A 23,273-nucleotide genomic window follows, 5' to 3' on the forward strand; every position below is an offset into this window, starting at 1 on the left:
GTCATGTGGCTCTATTTTGGCAATTACTGTCATGACTGTCATACATTTCTTCCAAATTCTGGTATGGCCAAAATGTTGGCTAATTATGTTAAACGTGTGTTTATGTGTGTGTGTGTGTGTGTGTGTGTGTGTGTGTGTGTGTGTGTGTGCGCGTGCGTGTGTGTGTGTGTGTGTGTGTGTGTGTGTGTGTGTGTGTGTGTGTGTGTGTGTGTGTGTGTGTGTTTGGTTTCCAAGCGTCCTGAACACGGAAATTGGTCATCATGACCCATTTTAACTCAATAAATAAGGTGGAGATGTCAGTGGGTGTGGTTTAGTGGATGTGGTTTAAGGTCTAGACCGCGTGGACCGGTGGACTTAAACATTGTTGATGGAAAGATTGTGATTTTGACAATTATTTTACATTCATATGATAGTCCTACTTTACGTGACCAATAAAAGTAAATATCAAGGAAATTGTGCTTAGTTCGCAAGCTAATATTTAGCCAACTGGTTAGTTATATGAAATCCACTACATTACCATTTAGTTATAACACACACACATTAACAAATTTAACACTCAACGGTTTTAATTGATGCAAAGCTAGCCAGCTGGTTAGCTGTCTGATAATAACAGGATCTTTGTGCTTTGTGAGGACTTACAGGTTGCATCAAAACAGACTATTCCTTTTAAAAATTAAAACAAAAGCGCTAACTTCCCTAATTTCCCTCATACAACATTGACTAGAAATTGCAAATAAACCTTTGACACGGAACCAGGGCCGGCGCTCGGCATAGGCGGCCTAGGCGATCGCCTAGGGCGGCAAATGCCTTGGGGGCGCCCTCTGGTGGCGCCCTTAATTAGTCAATTAGAGTATACGAAACTAACGGATAAGGCCCCCCCCCTCCCCGCTCGGAAGACCTGTCCAGGGCGCAAATTGATGCCGAGTCGCCTAGGGCGCTGAAACGGCCAGCGCCGGCTCTGCACGGAACGCTCAAGACACAAAGTCACAACTTTCATGGGTTTTCATTTATTAACAGTGTTAGTGTTATTTGTACAAACATGATGATACAAAAAATCACCTATGCACAGCATATCATTGATTTTAGTTAAGGGTAAGAGAGAAGGTCTATAAATAGATTTGACAAAATCCTTCCTTCAACAGTTATACGATAGTCACAACTTTATGGAAATAAGATTTGATTGAATAGATTATTTCACATTTACACTGTACAACACAATTAAACCATTCCCATTTAGGGGTCCCGATCCTAGACTAAATGTTAATAGATATATATGTTAATATATATAAATATATATAATGCACGCGAGGTCTGTTTGGCCCAACCCAGCCAGACCACATGGGAGGGGGCGCCCAACCCAGCCAGACCACACAGGAGGGGGCGTCGCCACAGTGGGACACCCCCCCCAAGCCCCTCCCACCATACGTCCCTCCATCACTACATTAGTCAACAATAACTCTGTGAGTGGTTGTGCCTGTGTGTGTGTGTGTGTGTGTGTGTGTGTGTGTGTGTGAGTGGTTGTTGTCCAGTGGATCCATGGGTAAGGGTGCAACACTTCGTCCACCATGCCTGCTGACTATTAAGTTAGAGTTATGGTTGGACGTCAAGGCAACGCAAGGGGGGTTCACGGGCATCCCATTACGTCCTTGCGGACCCTCCTTGTGTCCACCGCAAGGGCCAGACGTCCACCTCCCAAAAAATGTAACCTTGTGTAGAGGCGACGAAGCAGCAGGGGCTGTGATTGGTCCTTTAACGTTAAACCGATGTAAACCCGACACAGAGCCAAAACAGGTTCACGACGGCGTCGAAGCGACTGCGTGGTCAATGCGTTGCGCCGATGTACAACCATAACTAAGCCTTTAGACCGGGATGGTGGTGTTGGCCCAGGCGGGGAAGGTGTCCAGGTCAAAGAGCAGGCGACCCCAGCTGTTGATGGCCAGCGTGATGCAGAGGATCCCCACGATGTTCATCACTATGCCAGTCTTGGCCTGGAAGAGGGAGTGACCCGTTAGCCCCACAACATTTAATGGTGTCCAATATGAACAGAGTGAATTCAGATGTTGGGTCCATGAGTTAGGGGTATCCCAGGATGCATTTTTATTTGAACAATGGCCGTCAAAGGGGAGAGGACAAGCAAACCTTGCAGTTAGGTTATAAAAAGGAGGATTATGTCATTTATTTATCATGTAAAATTGTTGAATACGTTTGCTATTTAGAATGACTGTACACCCAATAGAGTCCCAGGGTTGTCACAGGGTTTGTAGGGAGCGTTCAGCAGCATTACACCATGTTATCCTTCTGGCTGCCTTAACTCATTAATATAGACAGTATGATGCACATGAGTCATTATGCAAAAAAAAGTTTTGCAACTAAACAAGCACAGATACTCAAACTGTGTCCGCCCTTAAGTACAAAAATTTGAATGCAAATTTCTTCAACAGTTTACCACCTAAAACTACTCCCATTCCCACTATCTGGGGTGGGGTTTGGACGGTAGGATGACCAATTATCCTGGGGTATTAGTAACAGAAGAATAATGTTTGTTATGACCAGCATTTGAACTACTAGGTTACCATAAGTCAGAATACTTTTCTGGCTTTCTCCACCACACCACAACCCTTCCTCTGAAGTTATTCAAGTTATTCAGTGTTATTCAATATTAACAGGGTTATTCAATATGAACAGTGTTTCGTTAAGAACAGTGTTGTTCAATATGAACAGTGTTGTTCAATATAAACATGGTTGTCATATGAACAGTGTTGTTCAATATGAACAGTGTTGTTCAATGTTAACAGTGTTTCAATATGAACAGTGTTGTTCAATATGAACTGTGTTGTTCAACGTGAACAGTGTTGTTCAATGTGAACAGTGTTTCAATATGAACAGTGTTGTTCAATGTTAACAGTGTTTCAATATGAACAGTGTTGTTCAATATGAACAGTGTTGTTCAATATGAACAGTGTTATTCAACATGAACCGTGTTGTTCAATGTGAACTGTGTTTTAATATGAACAGTGTTGCTCAATATGAACTGTGTTGTTCAACATGAACAGTGTTGTTCAATGTGAACAGTGTTTCAATATGAACAGTGTTGTTCAATATGAACAGTGTAATTCAACATGAACCGTGTTGTTCAATGTGAACAGTGTTTCAACATGAACCGTGTTGTTCAATGTGAACAGTGTTTTTCAATATGAACATGGTTGTTCAATATGAAATGTCTTTCATAAACACTGTGAAAGGTTTCTGAGCATGCCCCGTGTGGTCTGGGTACCCACCATGTCTGACACCTTGAGGTAGCCGGATGAGAAGACGATGGCGTTTGGGGGCGTGGCCACGGGCAGCATGAAGGCAAAGGAGGCGCTGAGCGTGCACGGCACCATGATGTACAGGGGGTTCACTCCGATGGACTGAGACTACACACACACACACACACACACACACAAAAATAACTTGTTAACTTGTTAAATAACTTGTTATAAATTGTTAACAGATTTCTAGCATTCAGGTTTTTTTGTCCAGAATCTGTAGACGCTATCTGTATAGAAAAGCCAAGAATGTAGCTAGTTCTGAGCTGATGGGGGGGGCGGGGCGGGGGGGGGGGGGGGGGGGGGGGGGGGGGGGGGCGCGTTACCATGGAGGCCAGGATGGGCAGGAAGAGCGTCGCCGTGGCAACGTTGCTTGCACACTCAGTGAAGGTAGCAATGAGGAGGCAGAGGACGATGACGATGGCCCAGGGAGGGATGGAGTGAAGGGGCATCATCTGGTCGCCTAGCCAACGGGACAGACCGGACTCCTGGACACACACACGCACACACACACACATACGCACAACACACACACACACGCGCGCACACAGACACACACACACGCACACACACACACATACACACAAAAAGGGGCTGGTGGTTCCACTGTCATTTTAACGATAAAAGGAAGGCCTACAGTGGTTTATACTGCTTATATCTCAATAACCAACAATGACTTTTTTCTTTGCATTTTCAATAAAGATATGGAAGCCAGCTCAATTTTACTGCTGTTGTTCATGTTGGATTTGTAGCTCACTGATTTGGAAATGTTTAAGGCAGAGGATCGCCTGTACACCTCTGCATTATGAGTACATTATCCCGCTTATTAAACAACTACTCACTAAATAAATCAATAATTTCACAAAAATATAGTAACAAAAAATGTGTAATTTAATTTTTCATTTAATTTAAAGCAAATTTGTTGCTTCTGCAAATTTCATTTTTGTTTTGTCATTTTGATTCTACAGTTGGAAACAGTGTCCATAGCAACGGCCTGTTAATCATAGCAGCGGTCTGCCATCCGGAAATCACAGACCTCTGTATGCCGTAATAAACCAATCAGAATAGAGTATTGAACAAAGCCGTGTAAAAACATATGAAACACACACACACACACACACACACACACACACACGCGCACACACGCGCACACACACACACACACACACACACACACACACACACACACACACACACACACACACACACACACTCACCTCGCTGCCTTTAGCCAGGGCGAAGCCTCCTCCGAGGAGCAGGACGATGTTCCAGGGCATCTTCCGCTGGGTCACCTCCCAGGTCAACAGGGGCGGGGCCAGAGCATGGACGGCCTTGGACCCTGATTGGACCAAACACAAATCCATCGTTGTTGCTGTTGTTTGTTCAGCCTTCATCACTCGGTGACAACAATGACAGACACAAACCTGTGAGTACCTGTGCGCACCACATGACTACACCCTACCAGCAGCACAACATACGTCACATTGTAATACATGTATTTCTAAATTAATTAATTATATTTACATATATATTGATGAAATATAATATGGTATGAGTTCTTATATATATTTGACAACGTTGATAATATAATATTAATATCAATATATAATATACAGTGTGTGTCTACTCATGTTATGTTTGCTTATAAAGGGCACATGCATGCGTTGGTCTGAATTAGAGAGACTGACGGACAGAGGTTAGAGCGAGAGAGAGTGAGAGTGAGAGTGAGCGTGAGAGTGAGAGAGAGTGTGAGAGTGAGAGAGAGAGTGAGAGAGAGAGTGAGAGAGAGCGAGAGAGTGAGAGTGAGCGTGAGAGAGAGTGAGAGTGAGCGTGAGAGTGAGAGAGTGAGCGTGAGAGAGTGAGAGTGAGTATGAGAGTGAGAGAGAGTGAGAGAGAGTGAGCGAGAGAGTGAGTGAGAGTGAGCGTGAGAGTGAGTGAGCGTGAGAGAGAGTGAGAGAGAGAGAGTGAGCGTGAGAGAGAGAGTGAGAGTGAGAGAGAGTGAGCGTGAGAGAGAGTGAGAGTGAGTGTGAGAGTGAGAGAGAGAGTGAGAGTGAGAGAGAGAGTGAGAGAGAGCGAGAGAGTGAGTGAGAGTGAGTGTGAGAGTGAGTGAGCATAAGAGAGAGAGTGAGAGAGAGAGTGAGCGTGAGAGAGAGTGAGAGTGAGCGTGAGAGTGAGAGACAGAGTGAGCGTGAGAGAGAGAGTGAGAGAGAGAGTGTGTGCTATGTGCGTACCTGGGTCAGCGCTCCTCCAGAAGCACAGGTAGTGAGGGGGCTCGGACGGCAGAACAAACAGCAGGACAGCAACAAACAATGCCGCAGTCGCATCGGTCACAAACCTAGAAAGAGAGGCAGAGAGACATTCATTAAACAAATAGAGAGAGAGAGAGAGGCAGAGAGACATTCATTAAACACCTAGAGAGAGACAGAGGCAGAGGGACATTCATTAAACATCTAGAGAGAGAGAGAGGCAGAGAGACATTCATTAAACAAATAGAGAGAGAGAGAGAGGCAGAGGGACATTCATTAAACATCTAGAGAGAGAGAGAGGCAGAGAGACATTCATTAAACATCTAGAGAGAGAGAGAGGCAGAGAGACATTCATTAAACACCTACAGAGAGAGAGAGAAAGAGAGAGAGAGACATGCTTAAAACAGAGAGAGAGAGAGAGAGTGGCAGAGAGACATGCATTAAACAGAGAGAGAGAGAGAGAGAGTGGTAGAGAGACATACATTAAACACAGAGAGAGAGAGAGTGGCAGAGAGACATTCATTAAACACAGAGAGAGAGAGAGCGGCAGAGAGACATTCATTAAACACCTAGAGAGAGCGAGCGGCAGAGAGACATTCATTAAACACTGAGAGAGAGAGAGAGAGCGGCAGAGAGACATTCATTAAACACCTAGAGAGAGAGAGAGGCAGAGAGACATTTATTAAACACCTAGAGAGAGAGAGCGGCAGAGAGACATTCATTAAACACTGAGAGAGAGAGCGGCAGAGAGACATTCATTAAACACAGAGAGAGAGAGAGTGGCAGAGAGACATTCATTAAACACAGAGAGAGAGAGAGCGGCAGAGAGACATTCATTAAACACCTAGAGAGAGAGAGCGGCAGAGAGACATTCATTAAACACTGAGAGAGAGAGCGGAAGAGAGACATTCATTAAACACCTAGAGAGAGAGAGAGGCAGAGACATTTATTAAACACCTAGAGAGAGAGAGCGGCAGAGAGACATTCATTAAACACTGAGAGAGAGAGAGCGGCAGAGAGACATTCATTAAACACCTAGAGAGAGAGAGGCAGAGAGACATGCATTAAACACCTAGAGAGAGAGAGCGGCAGAGAGACATTCATTAAACACCTAGAGAGAGAGAGTGGCAGAGAGACATTCATTAAACACTGAGAGAGAGAGAGCGGCAGAGAGACATTCATTAAACACTGAGAGAGAGAGAGCGGCAGAGAGACATTCGTTAAACACCTAGAGAGAGAGAGAGGCAGAGAGACATTCATTAAACACCTAGAGAGAGAAGGAGAGACATTCATTAGAAACCTAGAGAGAGTGGTAGAGAGACATTCATTAGAAACTAGAGAGAGAGAAAATTGGAGACACCTCAAACACCTCAAAGAGCTGTATATTGAGAGGACCTGAGTATTCTAACCATACATCTGAGAAGTAACGTATCTATTTATACAAGCAACTGATCAACTCCAATCCTAGCATATACTGAAATCTCTGACATGTTAGTGTGCTTGTTGTACTTGTTGTTGTTGTTGTTGTTGTTGTTGTTGTCATTGCTCTGAAGGAAACACCGGAAGATTATTGTAGGAGTGTGCTGCTTCTTTAATCATTAAAGGAAATCAGACTGGCACGTGTGAAACCCCACATTCAACAACAAAGCAACACAACTCCTGCTGCTCCGAGCAGGGCCGTACAAATACATCGTGTGAGGTAGCAAATTAAGAAGGCCCCCCACCAGCAAGAATTCCCCTTGATAAGGAGGACCGATTCCGTTCGATCTGGTATATTTCAAATAATGCTTATACAAACAACCGCATCCATAGTTAAAATAACAACAATGAAGAAATGATATAAAAAGTTACAAATACATATTGCATAATGCATATCGTTGTTTTTAGGGAAACTTTAGCCGCGAAGGGCAAAGGGGCAAAGGGGCAAAGGGGCAGTGGGCCACAGTGGTGACCCCACTGTGTACGTGCCGGGAAACCGGTCAACCCTCCCTCTGTATCCACACTGAAACACGCACCTCTAACCAGACATCTACCTCTGGTCTCCTCGGAGGAGGAGGAGGAGGAGGAGGAGAGCAGAGGTAGATAGGTAGACTTCGACAATTCAGCAAACCGTATTCCCCGCCCTCCCCAGGAATATGCTATACTGGATGCTAGTTAGCCAATGGGGTCCATGCATTCTCTATTGACGCGCAGCCCGGGACCACGGGGAACAAGCCATTCACAGTTTAAACACTAATGGATTTGCATCTTTAATCCACACCGTTTCTGCCTCGCAGCTGCGGGTGATGATCATGAATGTCTTTATTTTTATTTTTATTAATAATGTATTTATTTATTTTGGTTGTTGATTAAAACTCATGTATTATGAAAATGGGTAATTTGCAAACCCGAACTTTCCGTACAATGTGACCTTCTGCTGGGACCTTTTTACATGGAACAAACACTACATTACCACATGAATGCAGGATTGTAGACTAAGAACAAAATGTTCTACTCTAATGATCTCATCTCATCCATGTTTGTTTGTATGTGTGTGTGTTTGTGTTTGTTTGCATGTTTGTGTATGCGTTTGTGTTTTCCTTGCCAATACAACACTCCTGGTAGACGAGAGTAGAAATAAAATGCAATCAGACATGACTTTGCACAACTTAGCACAAGTCTGCTTCCGTAGGAACAACTTGTGTGATTGGCTAACGGGTCACTACAAAGAGAGAAGAGAGGAAGAGAGATCCCTCCCCTGTTGTTCATTAAAAAAAAAACTATGCTTGTTGATGTTGCTGGTTGTTGTATTTACAAAAGCAGAAGTATATGGTATATTGAAATGTTATAATCAATATTAAAAAATCTAAATGGGATTAAGTGATAGTTTGGAAACTTAAAATTAAAAAAAGACTTCAAAAAGCATGCTACATTCAATCTTTTCAAAAAGTTATGTCTTTAGTCAAATGCTCCGTTGTGAAGCCTGTTTCCATGGATTTTTCCACTTTGTGGGGAGAAACAGTTAAAATATATTAAAGACTGTAAACAACGGGGATATTTGTGTTCGCTCTGCATGGGATGATAGGGGCCGAATGCACAAACTATGCCAGGGACTTTGCTTATAATATTACGCCAACTGATGGAGTGACAGCACGACCTCTGTAGGAAGTGTGTGTAAATGTTGTCACTCAACCGATTACATTTACATTTTACATTTAGGGCATTTAGCAGACGCTTTTATCCAAAGCGACTTACAATAAGTGCATTTGTTACAATAAGTACATTTGTCATAAGAAGTGAAACAATATATCGCTGTCGGTACAGTAAAGACGTTCATAGAACCAAGTGCAAGTATTACAATCGCTAGGCTAACCCATTCCCCGTGTAAAGCAAAGATAGCAGCTACTGTAGATGCTACACAATTAAGTACCTTGAATAAGTGCAATGTACAAGTGCCAGGACGTACAACATTCAATGGTGGCTGTGCATTGGTTTCTATGCAGAGTCGAGATGAACTCTGAACAGTTGAGTTTTGAGTCTTTTGCGGAAGCTGGTGAGCGACTCTGCGGTCCTGACATCGGTAGGGAGCTCGTTCCACCACTGAGGTCCCAAAACAGAGAAAAGTTGTGACTTTGCTGATCGACCTTTGCTTGCTCTTAGCGATGGCGGTACCAGACGTCCAGCTGAGGTAGTTGAGCGGAGGGATCGAGCTGGGGTGTGTGGCTTTACTAATGCTTGGAGGTAGGCAGGGGCAGTTCCATCGATTACATGGTAATAGGCACAAGTCCCCAAACTTGGCAGGTCTACATCTGACTTCACCTCATTAAACGGTTCTCTCATTCAAATTATAGAGCTCCGGAGATTCTGATATTTTAAACTGTTTATTGATGTTAGCTGGAAGACATAGAGTGTTAAGGTTCCTTTGAATCATCTCGTAGGTATCATCCAAGTTTTCATAACCTCTATGCAAACGAGAAACAGGCTGAGATAGCGGCTTGAATGTGCACTATGTCCCTTGACCACTGATTTAGGGAGAGGGAATTATTCCTGGGTTGATCCTAGGTGACTCTTGGTAGTTTAAATATTAATTTATACCACTACAACTGCTCTTGTGCACTTTACTGGTTATCTCTCTCTGACTGGTTTGCAACAGCCGATCAGCAAGGTACCATGGGATGTGGGTCAAAGGGCATCCGTAACTGTGTCTGTACGTCAATAGAGTGGATATCACTGCCAGCTGTTAGTTTAGCTTTTGACCTCTGCAAAAGAAATCTGCTTCACCTGCTGCCCACTTCCTAACAGTCACGTGACCAAATCACAGCCTTTGCCTCGATTATCTAAAGTCACTGCACTCCTGCCTCAGCAACGTGTAGAAACACCTTCCTTAATCACACAGAGAGCGCTCGTGGCCTGGGTTGTGTTGACCATACCAAATGAGGCCACTCGCTGAATAACCCTCAGAACATGAGCTGACAAATGAGCCGGCTCACCAGGTTGATTACTATCATAATGCTGGGGGGAAAGGGTGTTCTTATTGTTCCTCCGTGGTTCCTATCCTGTTCCCCCAGCCTGTAATGTGTCATCTTCTTTACCTTCTTCATCACTGCCCTCTGTATATATTATTTATTTTGTTTCTCTTTGAGTTGTTGTGCTGTCTTGCTCTGTGTGTGCTCATTTTAGTATTATTATTATCTTTTCCTGTACATAGGTTTAGCTTCATTCGTTTTCCCACACCGTCTCCCAAACGATCCAGAGTTCATACACAGAGCCCGGCACCCTGCAAGGTAAGCTAGCGTAGCGGCCTATCAGAGGTCAGGGATCCGACTGTTGGCGTGACACCGAGGTTTGCTCGCTGTCCCAACAACTGTTTGTTTTGCGCCTGGGATTCCGGTGCGCCCTGGAGACAGAGTGTACATTCAAGAATTTCACCAGCTTGTTGTCCCGAGCCCATCGGGTTGGCAACCGCGGCTTCGACCAATCACAGCCCGCCTGCCGGCTCAAAACAACATGAAACGGAATGATTTTGTGTTAGCTCAGGGCTATGGGCTCTGCTGAACACAACCGCTGTTGACCTTTCTATGAAGGGTAGACAAATTGGTGACACTTACATCACAGGGCCCTGTTGTCACAGGGCCCTGTTGTGTATTTACACAAGTAAGTACTGTGTATTTACATTGTAACATTTGAACCATAATAAACAAGTCTCCATTACTTTGATACAATCAAAAAAATAACGCATTCATGACAAGGAATACATGTCAATTAAGACATTGGCAATCCATCCTCACTAGACCTCTGTGACCCTTCTCAAGGTTTTTTCCTTGAAAATCAAGGGAGTTAATTCTCGACCATTGGAGGCTGAGGGTTAGGGTGGGCATCATATACACTGGCCTCTGAAGCCCTTCAACACTGTAACTCTGATTAAGGACCACACCGAATATAAAGACTTGACTTGACTGTAGTAACAGCTACAAAAAGAGAGACATAGAGAGAGAGAGAGCGAGAGACAGAGAGAGAGAGAGAGAGAGAGAGAGAGGGACAGAGAGATAGACAGAGAGAGAGAGAGAGAGAGAGAGAGAGAGAGACAGAGAGAGACAGAGAGAGAGACACATAGAAAGAGAGAGACAGAGAGAGAGAGAGAGAGAGAGAGACAGAGAGAGAGAGAGAGAGAGAGACAGAGAGAGAGACAGAGAGAGAGACGGAGAGAGAGGGAGAGAGAGAGAGACATAGAGGAGAGACACAGAGAGTGAGAGAGAGAGAGAGACAGAGAGAGAGAGACAGAGAAAGACAGCGAGAGAGAGAGAGAGAGAGAGAGAGAGAGACAGAGAGACAGAGAGAGACAGAGAGAGAGAAACAGAAACAGAGAGAGAGAGACAGTGAGAGAGAGAGAGACAGAGAGAGAGAAACAGAGACAGAGATAGAGAGAGAGAGAGAGACAAAGAGAGAGACAGAGAGAGAGAGCCGGCAGCACTCACTCGGTCTTGGAGTTGAAGGCGTGCGTGGCCCAGCCGTCGATGAAGCGTGGGTCCCGCGTGAACCACAGCGCCACCAGCAGGATGAAGAGCACCAGCACGCTCATCTCGCCGTAGCGCATGGGCCCCAGCCGGCCGTGCTCCTCGCGGATGGTCTCGTACGCCGCCCGGCTCTTCCCCGTGTCCGCGGCACCGCAGCCCCACGTTTTCCGCAGGCTAAGGGGGGGGGGGGGGGGGGATAAGATATGACCTTTCCATCTCGTAAACACACGGTGTAGACGGTACCACTTTAAAATAAGGGTAAGTTATTTAACGGCTCACTTACGTTAGCTAATGAAGTGAGGAGCATTAACTAACAATTAACTAACGGTTGGTTCACTTTGAATTAAGTTTAATTAATTAATTTACTTTTTCAATTTGATTACTGGATCTACTGTGCAGGTCACTCACTTGAAGCCAATGAAGACGAACTGCAGCCAGAACCAGGCTAGCGTTAGCATCAGTATCATCGTGGGGAAGGCGAAGGCGAACCAGGAGGCAAAGTTGATCACGTCACCGTTCTGAGGGAAGAGTCTGAGAGAGAGAGAGAGAGAGAGAGAGAGAGAGAGAGAGATTAGAGTTTAACACTAAGAGTTTAAAAGCATGATGAAGTTAAGAATGTTATGACTGCAGAGCAAGGGAGTTAAAAGGTTATGCAATGAAATGTATTACTAACTCGCCCCAGGGTTAACCTAACTGAATCATCACATACATAATGAGAGGATGCATAAATATGTATGTATGTTTTGGTGTGTGTGTGTGTGTGTGTGTACATTTGTATGTGTGTGTGTATTTGTATTTGTCTGTTTGTGTTTGTGTGTATTTATGTGTGTGTTTGCTTTTTTTGCATGTGTATGCACGCCAGTGAGTAAGTGTGTGTGTGTGTGTGTGTGTGTCAGAGTAAGTGTGTGTGTGTGTGTGTCAGAGTGTGTGTGTGTGTGTGTGTGCGTGTGTGTGTGCGTGCGTGCGAGTATACATCTGTTTGTGTGTTTGTGTTTATTTATGTGTGTGTGTTTTTTCTTTTTTTGCATATGGATGCATGTCTGTATGTGTCAGAGTGAGCGTGTGTGTGTGTGTCAGAGTGTGTTAACACTGACTGGCTGAGCTGCCCCATGAACACCAGGTTGGGTCCGGTTCCCGTGAGGGTGGCGATGCCCCCGATGCTGGCGGAGTAGCAGACACAGAGGAGCAGGCCCTTACACATCCTTTTCCTCTCCTCCTCCTCCTCCTCTCCACTGAGCTCCTCCAGCTCCAGCTGGCCACACCCGTTCTCCACGGGCAACGACACTGCGCATCAAGCGTTTGAAATTGGTGTTAATGATTTACTTTAGCTGGCGTCACGTTCTTGGTTTTTCTAGCATGAAAAGTGATATGGCTACCCGATCTACAGCCGGATGTAATGCAAGCAATAAATACAAGTTTATTTTTTATTTTATTTTTTATTTTATTTTTATTCTTATTTTAAGGTGGGGTGGAGATGGGGCGGAGGCGGGATCTTCTCTAATGTGGAATTGGTGACGTCTCTGGAAAGTACTCTTGTACCATTCCCTTTTAACATCAGAATTTCTCGTATTGGATGAATAAAGTGCGATCATACATTATCTTCAGCAGCAGTCTGACTAGCGGTAGATTATCTCTGGGTTATCCAAATAACAGGTTAAAGCATTCCAGCCCTGCAGGGAAGATTATGATGAGTTTTGTCACTCGACTGGTTCAGGATAAGGTTTATGATCAACCTGACACCAACTTTGGCTGCACATGCTTACTTATTATCTACGTTGAGGATTTCTAAAATAAGTTTCAAAGAGTCTGTGTGTGTTTTTGTTTGTTTTTGTGCTCGTTGGACCTGCACCATACCCCTGTCAGCGGTAGCACTGTTTTGAACACCTAAGGGTCTAATCTCTGTCGGAGCGGCGAAGCGAACATAATCCATGGAGCTGGGAAGAGAACGCGGACCTTGTCCTGGATGAGTTTATGCTACGCCTCGTAACTTTAGCTACAATTAGCCTATGGTGCTCATCTACACATTAAGCTGCACAGGAGCCCCAAACTGTCTTTGGTTATTCAGTAGACGCTTTTACCCCAAGCCACTAACTAAGTTAGTAAAGGTGGAGGGGATTAAGGGCCGGAACCCAGAACCTTCCAGCTGAGAGTCCGGGCACTACCACTACCGGGTTCTGATCACGAACTCCGCACACTTCAAAGAAATGCTCTGTCATTCAGGGTCTGGTGTCGGTTGCTTGAGTGACACTCGGTGGGACTAATCAGAGAGCCTATCAGCGTCTTGCAGGCGGGACTTAAGAAATAAACGGGACAGAATCCGTGTGACCATTGCGACCAACAGAAAACAAACGCGATGATCAGGCCGGCCTACCTTGATCAGAGCTGACGAGCGTTGAGAGGGAGGGCATGCTGCCGGTCTTCTCCTTGGGGGGCAGGGGGGGCTCCTCGGCAGGACCGCCGCCGGCCGGGACCCCGGGGGCCCCGTTGAGCTGCTCGAGCACGGCCAGCGCGATGGGGACCATCATGGCGGTGGTGGCCGTGTTGCTGATCCACATGGACAGGAAGGCCGTGACCCCCATGAAGCCCAGCATCAGGCTGGGAGGGGAGAGGGGACAGGGAGGACCCTTAAAGACCACGGGCCTTAGGATGGGACCACCCCTAAAGCACTGAAGAAGTACTGGTGAACTCTGACAGTTCTTCAGTACCACATCACCACTACCCAACGCTGATGTTTGGTTATCCTGTGCAATGGTTAAAGTTTCATGAACGAATTATAAGTTAGTTATTCATTTTAAGATAATAATTTATTAATTATTCTTCATTCATCACTGAGGGAGTATTGCATGTCTAGATACTGATGACATCATTAAACTATGATAAAGTAAGGGTTTCGCGGTGAGTTGCGGTAAAGCACTGGAGTCAGAAAACCTTTCAAAGTTGAACACACTGCAGAAGTTGCGCGGCAGCTTACTTATTCGGTCGATCACTCTACCATACATTGTCCCGCCCTCTCCCGGCCGTGATTGGCTACTCACAGGGCAGGCCGCACCCCCACAATGAGCAGAACGCGCAGGGCGATGCGTTTGTGGAGGTTCCAGTGTTCCACGGCCACGGCCACCATCAGACCCCCCACAAACAGCATGTTGGTGTCCTTCAGGTACTGCATGCACACCTGGGGAACACACACACACACACACACACACACACACACACACACAGGCACATAAATACACAAAGAAGCACAAATAAGCTGAAAGCAATATACACACTTGAACACACATACAAGCTACCGGCACACAAAGTGCACGGAGGTGTGTTGATGGTTTGTGCAGGGTGGGGTGGAGGTGGGGTTGAGGGGGGGGCATTGTGTTCTCATGTTGAGGTGGAGGTAGTGTGGAGGTGGGGTGAAAGCGAGGTGGAGGCGGGATGTGTCCTCATGTGTTGGTGGTGAGTGGAGGTGGTGGTGGTTGGGGTTGGGTGTGAAGGTGGTGGGGGTTTGGAGCCGTGGCCTGTTCTCGTGTGGAGGTGGTGGTGGTTGGGGTTGGGTGTGAAGGTGGTGAGGGTTTGGAGCCGTGGCCTGTTCTCGTGTGGAGGTGGTGGTGGTTGGGGTTGGGTGTGAAGCTGGTGGGGGTTTGGAGCCGTGGCCTGTTCTCGTGTGGAGGTGGTGGTGGTTGGGGTTGGGTGTGAAGGTGGTGGGGGTTTGGAGCCGTGGCCTGTTCTCGTGTGGAGGTGGTGGTGGTTGGGGTTGGGTGTGAAGGTGGTGGGGGTTTGGAGCCGTGGCCTGTTCTCGTGTGGAGGTGGTGGTGGTTGGGGTTGGGTGTGAAGGTGGTGGGGGTTTGGAGCCGTGGCCTGTTCTCGTGTGGAGGTGGTGGTGGTTGGGGTTGGGTGTGAAGGTGGTGGGGGTTTGGAGCCGTGGCCTGTTCTCGTGTGGAGGTGGTGGTGGTTGGGGTTGGGTGTGAAGCTGGTGGGGGTTTGGAGCCGTGGCCTGTTCTCGTGTGGAGGTGGTGGTGGTTGGGGTTGGGTGTGAAGGTGGTGGGGGTTTGGAGCCGTGGCCTGTTCTCGTGTGGAGGTGGTGGTGGTTGGGGTTGGGTGTGAAGGTGGTGGGGGTTTGGAGCCGTGGCCTGTTCTCGTGTGGAGGTGGTGGTGGTTGGGGTTGGGTGTGAAGGTGGTGGGGGTTTGGAGCCGTGGCCTGTTCTCGTGTGGAGGTGGTGGTGGTTGGGGTTGGGTGTGAAGGTGGTGGGGGTTTGGAGCCGTGGCCTGTTCTCGTGTGGAGGTGGTGGTGGTTGGGGTTGGGTGTGAAGGTGGTGGGGGTTTGGAGCCGTGGCCTGTTCTCGTGTGGAGGTGGTGGTGGTTGGGGTTGGGTGTGAAGGTGGTGGGGGTTTGGAGCCGAGGCCTGTTCTCGTGTGGAGGTGGTGGTGGTTGGGGTTGGGTGTGAAGGTGGTGGGGGTTTGGAGCCGTGGCCTGTTCTCGTGTGGAGGTGGTGGTGGTTGGGGTTGGGTGTGAAGGTGGTGGGGGTTTGGAGCCCTGGCCTGTTCTCGTGTGGAGGTGGTGGTGGTTGGGGTTGGGTGTGAAGGTGGTGGGGGTTTGGAGCCCTGGCCTGTTCTCGTGTGGAGGTGGTGGTGGTTGGGGTTGGGTGTGAAGGTGGTGGGGGTTTGGAGCCGTGGCCTGTTCTCGTGTGGAGGTGGTGGTGGTTGGGGTTGGGTGTGAAGGTGGTGGGGGTTTGGAGCCGTGGCCTGTTCTCGTGTGGAGGTGGTGGTGGTTGGGGTTGGGTGTGAAGGTGGTGGGGGTTTGGAGCCGTGGCCTGTTCTCGTGTGGAGGTGGTGGTGGTTGGGGTTGGGTGTGAAGGTGGTGGGGGTTTGGAGCCGTGGCCTGTTCTCGTGTGGAGGTGGTGGTGGTTGGGGTTGGGTGTGAAGGTGGTGGGGGTTTGGAGCCGTGGCCTGTTCTCGTGTGGAGGTGGTGGTGGTTGGGGTTGGGTGTGAAGGTGGTGGGGGTTTGGAGCCGTGGCCTGTTCTCGTGTGGAGGTGGTGGTGGTTGGGGTTGGGTGTGAAGGTGGTGGGGGTTTGGAGCCGTGGCCTGTTCTCGTGTGGAGGTGGTGGTGGTTGGGGTTGGGTGTGAAGGTGGTGGGGGTTTGGAGCCGTGGCCTGTTCTCGTGTGGAGGTGGTGGTGGTTGGGGTTGGGTGTGAAGGTGGTGGGGGTTTGGAGCCGTGGCCTGTTCTCGTGTGGAGGTGGTGGTGGTTGGGGTTGGGTGTGAAGGTGGTGGGGGTTTGGAGCCGTGGCCTGTTCTCGTGTGGAGGTGGTGGTGGTTGGGGTTGGGTGTGAAGGTGGTGGGGGTTTGGAGCCGTGGCCTGTTCTCGTGTGGAGGTGGTGGTGGTTGGGGTTGGGTGTGAAGGTGGTGGGGGTTTGGAGCCGTGGCCTCTTCTCGTGTGGAGGTGGTGGTGGTTGGGGTTGGGTGTGAAGGTGGTGGCTTCCTCACGTCTCTGGAGGTCATGATGCCCATCATGGGGAAGAGCAGCGTGGGCAGCAGGGCGGTGATGGACAGGGGCAGCACCTCAGTGCACCAGTACGCCGCCATCAGGATGATCACATAGGCACACGCTGCCTCCTGCAGCGGCCACGCACGCACACACACACACACACACACACACACAGATTAAAACCCACACAAAAAAAGCCCACATGAGCACGCACACACATATGTAAACACATACACACACACGCACGCACACACACTCAGAGGAGGTGCGCAGACCCACACCAACCACACGCACACACACACACACACACACACACACACAAATAGATTCAAACATATGCATAAACAGCCCAGATGCATACACGCACACACACACAATAGTAAACGCACAAAACATGTAAACAGAGAAACACATACACAAACATGTGGACACACACATACACAGACACAAGCACACACACACACACACACACACACACACACACACACACACACACACACACACACACACACACACACACACACAACCTTTCGTAATTCTTCTCCCCTACTACTTTATTCTTTTGTTTTCGGCAGAATCAGATCTATTATTTTCTCCTCCTAACCCTGCTGCTCATAACAAAAACACAGACTACGTTACGCAACTTTACGGAACCAAAAACCATCATATTTGGCTGGGAATTCAAGACCCATGTTGATATGGACCCCGCTGTGCTGGGACTCTGAAGACTTCATCAACACAAGGTTGAGTGACACGTGAAGGTGGTGATGTTGACAGAGCTGCCTAGAACCACAGGGGCCGTGGGAACTACCGTACATTGTATTTATTTAAATTAAATTAGCGTATATGGAACCGAGATGGGTCTGTTGTATTTCCAGATGGTCCCACGACTGGAAATACCTGCTGATGTCTTATAGGTGGTTTAACAAGTTGATTAATTAACTATCGATTGCCCGGTTAGCCTGAGCCGAGATAATAGGTGATATTCTATCGCTAAAAAACAACGATTTTAGCGATTGAATCTTCTTTCTCACCTCACAACTTGGAAACAGTCCAGCTGAAATTTACTTAAGTGATTTAAAGATAAGAAACTCTTTCAACACACAGAAAGTAGAAAAACCCAAACATCTGTATAAACTCATATAAAAACATCTGCCTTACACATTTTAGCAAACATGATCAATAATTACAATGCAACTATTTATCGACTAAAATCTCTCTGTCTCTCTCTCTCTCTCTCTCTGACGGGGCATGAGGCACCAGAGGTGGGCGCAGTGGACGGTCCTTACCGGAGTCCGGACCACCAGCAGCAGCGGAAGCAGCAGGAAGGGTGTGCACCACAGCACCACCACGCTCCTCATCTGCCAGCCGGCGCGCAGAGAGGACAGCATCTTGTGCCGCAGAGACAGAACCGACATGACGGCCTAACCGGCCGAACACCGGCCCACTGGCGCCAGATGTCGAAAAAAACAAAAAACAACTTGGGAGGCCTTGCTGAGTAGCGCTCCAACCACCTCGGGAAACTGGCAGGCAATGAATTAAGAAGAGCTGGATCAGCCTTCCTTCAACGGGACAAGGTGGGACGAACTTCTGGTTCCGTCTCCCCCACTCCTACTTTTTATACTCTCGATGACAAGGAACGTGTTTCCAAATACTCCCATCTCATCATCACCAGACGAGGGAGGCGACATCACACGTGTGTTTTAAACAGCGGACCTCTCGTTGTGTTCTGCGCTGTGGACATCTGCAGCGCTTCTCCTGAGAAGACAAGTGTGCGTGCGCAGCCCTGGCGATAATCGAGAAGCCATTCAAAGTCGGCGACCGGCCCTCGGCCTCAAATATTAACTTTTTATCCGTCACGTCACCATGTTCCCCTTCGAGGTGGTTTATCTAATCTCTTACCACAAACAGAGGAAATGATTTCCACTTTTTCGCAAGAGCATCTACTGGTGTTTGTCTTTTACTCGACGACATCGTTCTCTGCTGTTTAACTAACCCCGCGGCGCGAGGCTAAAAGAAACGCGGTGCAAAGCTAAACCCCTGAGGTGCGAGGCAAAAGGCCCTGTGGCGCGAGACTAAAGGCCGTGAGGCACGAGGACTAAAGCGGATGGATTTCACATATAAAGTAGCAACCACTGTTATTTTGGTGACTAATTCAAGTCAGACATAGAAAGTAAGTCCATAGTTAGGCTTACATAAGCATTGTTTCACATTTCCCCTCTTCTGGTCTTTTCCGGCTGCATCCACCCCCCTTCTGAGACCCTCTGTCCCTCGTTCTCCATGGGTCTTTTGTTGTTGTCTTCACGGTTCTATCTCTGCAGTCATTCATCTTCCACCACCCGCTAGTAGGGACCCATGCTGGGCCAAATTAAGAGATTATTGGGCATGAGAGAGAGAGAGAGAGAGAGAGAGAGAGAGAGAGAGAGAGAGAGAGAGAGAGAGAGAGAGAGAGAGAGGGAGGGAGGGAGGGAGAGACGTTCTTCTTGATTCTGTCCGTTAATGCCTCTGTTTCAACTCTCAAGTCTTCCTCTCCACCCTCACACACTGTCTCTCTCTGTCTGTCTCTCAGCGTCCCGCTCTCTCTCTCTCTCTCTCTCTCTCTCTCTCCCTCTCTCTCTCTCTCTCTCTCAGGGTTGTAAGAATGTAGCCTACTACATTGTAGGCACACATTGCTTCAATACATCAGGATGCAAAGTTAATCGTGACTCCCATCTTGAGGCAATAGATTGTATTGCAATATTTAATGAGGCAAAGGCAAGTGGTAAACTTGACCATCACTTCCACCTTGTGGCGATTGCTTAAAGAGCATTATCATACTGCGCTGAATAGACCCGCGAGGCCATTAGTAGTTCTCGTGTGGTTTCAAAATGTCCGCCTGATCAGCACTATTTAACACCGTTTATGGATCACTCTAACACGTGGTCATCCTGGTGTGAACGATCTTGAGCAAGGCACTATATATAGTAAATGAATATCAAATGAAAAAAATATATACATATCATGTGTGTGTGTGTGTGTGTGTGTGTGTGTGTGTGTGTGTGTGTGTGTGTGTGTGTGTGTGTGTGTGTGTGAGTGAGAGACTGAATGAGAACATTAAGTGACTTATTGGGTCAGAGTGTGTGTGTATGTATATGTGTGTGTTGCCAAGGTCCCACGTGGGCGTTTGGGTCCTTGTTGGTTCAAGCCAAAAAATGACGCCCACTCAATGTCCTGTTTTCACCTGTTTTTCACCGGTTTTAAAAATGGGCATTCAATTAATACGATATTCAAAGCAATACGTCAAAAAAAAAATGTCATGAAAAAAATGATAGATTAGAATTCATAAGCTCAGTGAGAAATATATATTGTGGGCCATGTTGATTAATTTGGTAATCAAAAATATGATTGAACTATTGTGAAAGACATCAAGTAACAGCAGGAATAATATAATAATATCCCACTTGAAATTATTTTAAAAAATTACACATGCAAATCATGTTAACATATTCAATTTCTTTTGTGGTAGTAATTTTGAAACATAATTGTTTTTGCATGTATTTGTAGCCTACGTGTTCATAAAGTAAAAGGTTATAGTGTTATTACACTGTTATTACACTAATCTGTATTCATCCATATTCACCCTAATATAGTTGTTGTTATAGTGGTATGAATTATTGAGCAGTTATTAGCAGAAAATCAACAGCCATTGACAGTGAGCTTTATGATGGGTATTTGGGTGAAGAAAGAGGCATGATTCTTACAGTGGTTAATCATTAATGGATCAACACACAGAATCATAGATTCTTAGTACAGGACCCCAGTTTTGAGCGGGGGAACGGTATCTCCTTCTCACTCATTTCCTCCGCCATTTTATCAACTATTCTCTTGTCACCTGCATCCCAGCCGGGTGAGTTGTGATAATCTTTGTTAATGTATTTTGTTCGGGCGCCCTGTGTAGGGGCCATCAGGACTACCCCTAGATCCACCTCGCTAAATTAAGTGCCATGGATATGCTTTTAGTTATAGGTGTTAGCTTCTTCCATTGGGTTTACAGCTTTTCAGCTTTTCATTGAAACGCTTATCATTTCAACAAATGATGAGCTGTTGCTGTTAAGATTCGGTGAAATCCAACCGAATTTAAGTTGATGCTATATGCCATATTTGTTCATTTTACTTTGCAAATAGCTAACCAAACATAGTCCAGAGAAGTCAATAACACAATCTGAATTTAAGAAGCGGAACTGATAATCTTTGTTCTTCTAGCACCAGCGTTCGCAATTGCCTTCATCTTCAGGCACTGATTTAAACCTGATTAGGAAGAAAAGCAAGGTTCCAATCCCATTCCAATCCCCGACTGCCACAGTTACATTTGTCATAAGATAGCAAAGCAGCCAAAGTGGACACCAAATCTTTTTTGCAACTTTAAGACATCAGAATTCTTTAACTAAGTCTAAAGGGTCGCTAAAGAAGCCAAAACCAATTGGCTACTTATACAAAGGTTTTTCTAGGTATGAATTACAGGGTTGGCCATGTATAACAAACATGAATGGCTATAAAGTCTACAAAGTATCTGATTGGCCGAGATCATCAAAGGTATACTTCGCCTTTTCAAAGCTGCCCAGTCGTCCCAATTGCATAAAAGCTTGCTCCCTTTTGCTCAACAACTAATACTGCTGCCTGTCTCTGCAACGCTCTAGTCAACAAGCATTAGATGAGTGAACCAGTGAATCGGACCAGTGCCATTGGGTTGCTTCTTGCAGCTGGATTTCGATCTGGAACTAAAATGGCTGCGTTCCCATTACCCATCTGGAAATCAGATCACTTTAAGCTGTCTTGGTGGCAAGCCATTACAGACTTTGATGGTTTCCAAGCTAAAGTCTCCAGGGGCCACTTCACCTCTAGATCCAGCACCCTGGCTCCTTGTGGCCCCAGATTGTGGCTGATGACTACGACAGGTTTGAGGTTGTCCCCTGGACTTTGGAGCTGCACTGCTCCAGAGGCAACCTCGACTGTGAAGGCCTTGGATGTTTACCTTCCTTACATAGGACAAGCTTTAGGTTGAGGGAAGCCTGCTTATGTTTTGCGTCCCTTTACTGGTTACGACTGCTCTTAGCACCTGGTACGTCAAAGGAGTTACCTTCTAGGGTTAGGGGCCGGTTTCACTCCATCACGTTGATGGATCTTGGCCGGAAAATTTGCTTCTCTGTTGTTGTATTGGAAGAGCTTTAGTACGCTGATATGCAGGGTAATACATTATTATGATAATGAGCTAACACAGAGGAGTACACTTTTCAATTACATGCTCAATTACATTACAATGCTAACATGCTAGTATGCTATCGTACAAAACATACGCGTACTTGTGGGATTGTCCATTAGCATGCCAACATGTTAATTCCAACACAATGCTAGCACGCTAACAAACTGACAATCTTGCCCATATAATTTTATTTGCATGCTAAGGCTAGCATGTTGCTATGGTATTCTGCATGGTATATAGGGAGTACATGGTTGTCCACTAATGGGCATGCACAATAATCTTACTTAACAAGCACAAGCAGTAACCTGGGCTACTTGGGGCTGGTTCAGTCAACATCTGACCCCTATTCTTTCGCTATACTCTCCCCCTACATAGCTACATTACTGTCCACTTGTGAAAGTATGCCAAATATTTGGACGTTGGTTCTGGTTTGGTGTTGAGACCATAAAAACGGTGGAAGCAGAAGAATATCATAAAAAATACAACAATTTTCGATGGTGTGCTTGCCCTGCCACCACACGGATAAACGAACCAACAACCTTTGTTCTTCTGACAAACATAGCCGTATTGAAACGAGGGATGAACCCTGAGATTACTCCATTCTGCACTGACCGACTGACTGAGCCCTGATTGGTTGTTTCATTATTTTGAAAACATGAATTATTGCCTGAGGAAGCAGGGGAACATGTTGAGTTAGGATTTTGATTTTCACAGCCGATTCAGCTGCGAGGATGATTAGTTAAAAGAGTTAATAAAAGTAAATACACAATATTATATAATAAAGAAGCAAGGGTAATATTGGGAAGAAGGGAATGCAATGCATTTGGCAGGGCCAATAATGATATCATGCATGTTAACGTTTATTACATTAACATACATGATGTTTAAATTTGTATCATGTATATGTATATCACATTAACGAACATGATATTAGTAATGTGTGTGTATCATTTATGTAACTGTAATAAACATCTTAAAGGGAATATGTGCTTCTGCTTTGTGCTCCAGGTGTC

The 23,273-nt window shown here is 46.4% G+C and overlaps 1 protein-coding gene across 1 annotated transcript; it reads right to left on the reverse strand.

Moving 5' to 3' along the window:
• Positions 1–1,859: 1,859 nt before the first annotated feature.
• Positions 1,860–18,439, reverse strand: slc13a5a (solute carrier family 13 member 5a; the record flags this gene model as incomplete). Its single annotated transcript, XM_079737520.1, has 12 exons — positions 1,860–1,988; positions 3,279–3,416; positions 3,635–3,796; positions 4,526–4,647; positions 5,540–5,643; positions 11,509–11,721; positions 11,956–12,078; positions 12,642–12,831; positions 13,919–14,142; positions 14,583–14,719; positions 17,021–17,149; positions 18,311–18,439. 12 exons carry the CDS (start codon positions 18,437–18,439, stop codon positions 1,860–1,862), a joined length of 1,800 nt encoding a protein of 599 aa, XP_079593646.1.
• Positions 18,440–23,273: the final 4,834 nt, after the last annotated feature.

Source organism: Pollachius pollachius, assembly GCF_949987615.1.
Source record: "Pollachius pollachius genome assembly, chromosome: 6".
NCBI classification, from domain to species: domain Eukaryota; kingdom Metazoa; phylum Chordata; class Actinopteri; order Gadiformes; family Gadidae; genus Pollachius; species Pollachius pollachius.